General features: G+C 34.2%; 1 protein-coding gene across 1 annotated transcript; it reads left to right on the top strand.

Moving 5' to 3' along the window:
• Window positions 1-2,570: 2,570 nt before the first annotated feature.
• On the top strand, window positions 2,571-3,546 carry LOC129949371 (uncharacterized). Its single transcript, XM_056060794.1, has 2 exons — window positions 2,571-3,148; window positions 3,230-3,546. The coding sequence occupies exons 1-2, from the start codon at window positions 2,719-2,721 to the stop codon at window positions 3,544-3,546; spliced, it is 747 nt and encodes a 248-aa protein (XP_055916769.1). The 5' UTR covers window positions 2,571-2,718.
• Window positions 3,547-5,495: the final 1,949 nt, after the last annotated feature.

The raw sequence follows: 5,495 nt of genomic DNA, 5'->3' as shown, positions 1-5,495 counted from the left end.
ATGAATTTGTCTACCTAGGCACAGATTTTCTTCGGGTGATTTTTGGTCCCGTACGCATAGATGGAGAATCGAGGAGAAGATATAGTGACGAACTGTACGGGCTGTACAGCGACACTGACCTAGTTAACAGAATTAAAGCCCAAATAAAACACCATGTTTTTAAGTGGAAAAAAAAACAAAGCATTAAAAAAATACAATTATAAATTTTATTCTTTCGATAACTAAAGGTTCTTGTATAACTAAATAAATTAGGGGGCAAAAAAATCCGGTGAGAACTATGTGTTACAGTTTTCTCTTCAGCTTTGAATAAAAGTTCGAAAAGATATTCTTTTGTTAAAAATATTTCTAATCTCCTTCCATCGTACAACAAACTCTTAAAAATGTAATTGTCAAATAATTCAAAATAAATCTGCTGAAAGCATTAACATGACTTTATTCCTGAAAATATCACTTTGATCTTCAATTGTATTGGTTTGATTTATTACAAGAAACTTTTAGACTAACCTTAACTAACAACTGCGTAAAAATAGATACTACGAAACCGCTGATCAATTTTCAGATTATGAGGTATATTTATGTTGAAGAACGAAAGCTTTTTAGGGACAATAGGTCCACTGATGATTTCATGGTTTATCTCACCGAAGAGTTGAACAAATCCTTGCATCGTTTTGGAGAAAGCATTATTACTTGCGCTTGATATTTCAAAAGCATTTTATAAAGTTTTGCATCAATCCCATTTATCGAAAATGAGTACATTTGGTTTCGATGAATCTCCCCTTCATTGTATTAGCAATTACCTCAAGTAGTTTTTTACGCTCTTAAATCTGATATCAACGAAATAATCGCTTTGGTATGCCCCAGGGCTCCGTTTTGTCTCCAACACTCTTTTTTATAAATAAACTTTTGTCTGAAAATTCTAACCCGCTTAATTGTTTCAAAGTTCCCTTAGCTTTTTAAATTAGTTTTTAGATTCACATCCTAGTCCTTCGGTGATAGACTACCCACTAGGGTGTCCCAAGAAACTCAGTGTTTTTTTTTGAACGCATACCCTACAATTTTGTTCGTTATGTGTTAAAACACATGTAAATAAAATTTTTTGAATTTTGGATCACAGCAACCTGTGCCGACTTTCATTTAATGATGTTAGTCCTACGTTCTCATCGCACGTGTATTTTCTTGTAACAAGTTCGGTTGAAATTTTGTTTTGGCCAGTGAATTGTCGGGCGAATTACGCAGTTCTTCAAAATTTCATATATTTTTGGTCGGAGAAACAAAACACCAAATAGCGGGAACAAAACTTCCCTCTAATAGACAAGCTCTAGCTGTTTTTTTTTATAATATCCGTGAAGTAAATTTAACTGTTAATGAAAGCGCTAATCTAACTATTCGCGAGTGTGTTATTTTTTACGAAAAAGCAAGAATTCCTACTAAATCTTTACCTAACAGCGTTAAAAAATGTGTTGATTTATACCAAACTTGGAGAGATTTGCAAAAAAATGCGAAAAAATTGGAGACGTGTTCAAACGACGTCAACAAGAGTTTGAAACCAATTTGGACAATTTATTTGTTATTTCTCACGCAGATGCTCTCCAATTGATAAAGATAAAAGAAGATAGAATATTTTTGCAACTGCAACGAGAGCCAGGACGACCCGGTCATTTAGCTGGAGTGGATAAAAAGCTGGCTGAAAAAGAAAAAAGGTCACGACTGAGAGCTATTCAAGAAGAAAACCGGCGAAACAAATCTTCTTCTGCGACATCTTTGTGTGGACCTTTACAGGTTATTTTATCTTCAAAATCTGGGGATGAAGATAGTGACCTAGACTTCGAAGAAAATTTAGCAAATGAGCTCAAGACCCAACAGCCCGGGATAGGTACAACTTAGGTGAGATCAGATATCATTACTCCTCAATTATTAGAGGTAGATTTAATTGAGGACACGCAGCCTGGGACTAGTAAAACAGGAATAAAAATAGACTTCATTACTTCTAAATTAGTGGCTGCCTTAGACCGGTGTCAGTTGAGCATGAGAGATTCTGTTTATATTATACAAGCTGCCATAGAGAGAGAGAATATTTTGGCAATAAAGTTCCAGATGTTGTCACGGTACATTGGGACGGCAAACTTTTACCAGGTCTAGATGCAAGAAAATCGAAAGAATAACGGCTTCCAATTGTTATTACTTTTGATAAAGAAGAGCAAATCATTGGTGTTCCCAAATTGGAAAACTCTACCGTCAAGGAACAGGCGCATGCTGTTTCGAACGCAATTTTAGATTGGAACCATGAAGATAAAGTTCAAATTTTGTGTTGTGATACTACGGCATCCAATACAAGTCGCATCAATGGTGCCTGTATTCTCTTGGAGCAGAAACTGGATAGGGAAGTTCTTATTTTTGCTTGTCGTCACCATGTTTACAAGCTAGTATTAAAAGGTGTTTTTGAAACTAAAATCAGCCGGGTGACAACAAGCCCCACTTTCAATGCTTAAAAAGTTCAAGGATGATTGGAAAAATATAAACTCCGTAAATATCAACAGTTTCAGAGAAAACTTACAAGCTTTCCTAACAGTTTCACAGATAGATGAACTTATTAGATTCTATCAAACAGAATTGAACAAGGAAATAGTTAGAGATGATTATCGAGAATTGATTGAGCTCTGTTTGATGTTTTTGGGAGGAAATCCAGAAAAGTAGTTCAAGATTAGACCTCCAGGAGCCATGCATCAAGCTAGATGGATGGCAAGAGCAATGTATTCACTTAAAATGGTTTTACTTAGCTCTCAATTGAAAATAACTTCCAAGGACAAAGCATCACTATTAGATGTATGCTACTTTATTGTAACATGTTATGTTAAACCATGGCTTAAATGCATTTTACCAGTGAAATCACCTTACCAAGATTTGTGCTTCCTGAAGGCAATGAAGGACTATGAACAAGTGGATCAAAGTATCTCGAAAGCAGCTCTTAAGAAGTTTAGTCAGCATTTATGGTATTTGACAGATGAAGTAGTCATGCTATCCTTATTTGACGATGAAATGGTACTAGAAACTAAAACTAAAATGGTCGCAAATTTGACGAGGGAACAAGTGTCGACCCATGAGAAACGGTACATTCCATCTAAGGAAGAACTTGCTGGTTCATTATACGGTAAGTTTTTAATACATAAAACAGTTTCAGTTGTCCTTTAATTTTGAGGTTTTTTATCTTTAATATTTTGTATTGTTTCAGATAAGAACTTAGAAGATTTCGTGTCGATCAGAAGCAAGTTCTTCTTCGCTCGACTCAAAATTGATGACAGTTTTCTTCAAGAAAGTCCATACTCATGGAATACTTCAACTTCATATTTACAAGCCAAAAATGCTGTTTCAACACTCAGAACTGTTAATGACACTGCTGAAAGAGCTGTTAAACTTATGCAAGACTTTCATGGTTTGATAACAGTCGAAGAGGAACAAAAACAATTTTTGTTACGCTGTGTTCAAGAACATAGAAAAATATACCCGGATTGTAAGAAGGCAACCCTCAAAAGGAGATATGGTGAATAATTACATATGGATAATGGATATGATTTAATAAAAGAGCAATTAAGATTTGTTGTTTTTCGTAAATAAATAATTTGAAGCATATTTTATTTCGTTAGAGTTTTATTTTCATGAGTTTTAAGTACTTGAAAACTGAAAAAGAATAAATTCTTAGGCTCTAAGTTTGGCATCAAGTCGGCACGGGTTACTGTTATCCGCTATAAAATTTTATAGTCAAGTATTTAAAGCTAATACGAACAAAACTGGAGGGTATGCATATCAAGTTTCGAAAAAAAATGTTCCCTTACACCTTGGGACACCCTACTACCCACTGCAGCGAATGATAACTCATTGAATTCGGATCTGGACATGGTTGTATAATGGCGAATCAAATTTTGACGTTCTAACGTCAACAAAATAAAGCTTCTTTTCTGATACACAACACAAACAATATACTTTGGATGTCCTTATTCGAATCTCAAATTTTAATTTACATATCACATCAGGTTTTTGAAAATCTTTACAAATTTAAGAAATGTCGTACGCGGGTTTTGATGAAAAATAAGATAGAAAATGCCATAGTTTAATTTAAAAAAAGGCATAATGCTTATCAAACAGCTTCAATCTTTTTTGCTCTTATTTAGTTTCCAGTAATTATCATAAGTCACGAGTATTCCTTGACCTTGTATGAAGATTTTGAAAACATCGAACTAGTTTTAAAATTAATTGTTGATGCTGATTTAGAATACGAGCTTTTAATATCAACTTCAATTTAAAACCATTATTTTGACATTCTTTAGACATTTAAAACCACGACCTTAAGTACAGCTTAAATCTCTTTTAGAAATATTCAGAAAGATGCATATTGTTTTAAAGTTTTGAGTACAAAAATTAGAGGCAAAAACGCATCTGAGTAAAGCATTCCAAATGCTTGGAGTTCTACTAAAAATAGAATTTTTATACATGACGATGTACACCCGAAATTAAGCCCAAGAGTAAACTTTGTAAAGAAGTTACTTACGCAGAAGAGATCGTTGATGAATGCATATGTATAAAAAAGAGAAGTGAAGACTAAACGGAACCCTGTGGGACACCAGCATTTATTTGTTTTAAAAGCGCACATTTTTAACAATAGAGCTTGATGCTAAATTCTACTAAATGCTTTTAAAATATATGGAACTTAGTAAATCTTCCAATGTTGAAAACGACAGCACTGTGCTTTGATAAAATATCTTACAGGTAATGCGATCGAATTTAAAATTTAGAAAATTTGTTTACCTGAAAATGTTCTCTCCACTGGAAAGAATACAACAGATTAATAAGTGTACACTCAATGGCTAAGTTTGAGCACTATGAAAAAGACTGCACAAAGTGTGGTAAGGCATTCCACATTCCAGCAGTAAGCTTCAAGAATGAATATTTGTATTTGACAGTACTTCCAAGCTTTAGTTCAAAGCTGACGAGCTTTCCTAGAAGCTTGAGCATTACTGTTGAACTCTTTAAGGGGAAGAATACAGCTGGATCTCTAGAGCGAAAACCATAAAAATACGGGAAAAGAGGCTGAGACAAGAAAATTTACGACAATGTTCCAGTGACAAAACCAACTAATTTAAATGCTCTAGGTTTAATACTGTCCAAGAGGATTAAGTAAATTACAGGAGCACCAGACCAGAAATGGGACTTGTCCTCAAGCTTTGGACGTAAGGGGTTCAGCCAGCTTAGTGTGATTAAGATTATACAAGTCATTTTTCGCTATTAAAGTTCCAAAAAGTTGAAAACACAGGCATACATATGTAGTTGATTTGGGCAAAAACAATGATATAAGTGGCTATAAGTTTAAACAAGTAATTTTTCGTCCACCAAGCTGACAAAGCTTGTTCGGCCAAGTGAAAACGATATCGCATAATTTTGCTCTTAGATAAACTATAGGATGCATGTGACATTAAATACGAAAGGACTTATGCTCACTTATT

This window comes from Eupeodes corollae, chromosome 1, assembly GCF_945859685.1.
Source record: "Eupeodes corollae chromosome 1, idEupCoro1.1, whole genome shotgun sequence".
In the NCBI taxonomy this organism is placed as follows: Eukaryota; Metazoa; Arthropoda; class Insecta; order Diptera; family Syrphidae; genus Eupeodes; species Eupeodes corollae.
The sequence above is the reverse complement of the archived record's forward strand: the minus strand, read 5'-3'. Positions and strand labels throughout refer to the sequence as shown.

Excerpts from the sequence above, each read along its gene's own strand:
- LOC129949371 (XM_056060794.1), top strand. The coding sequence starts at position 2,719 with ATGCATCAAGCTAGATGGATGGCAAGAGCAATGTATTCACTTAAAATG. Across the intron at positions 3,149-3,229 it reads ACTTGCTGGTTCATTATACG|ATAAGAACTTAGAAGATTTC; the intron begins GTAAGTTTTTAA and ends GTATTGTTTCAG.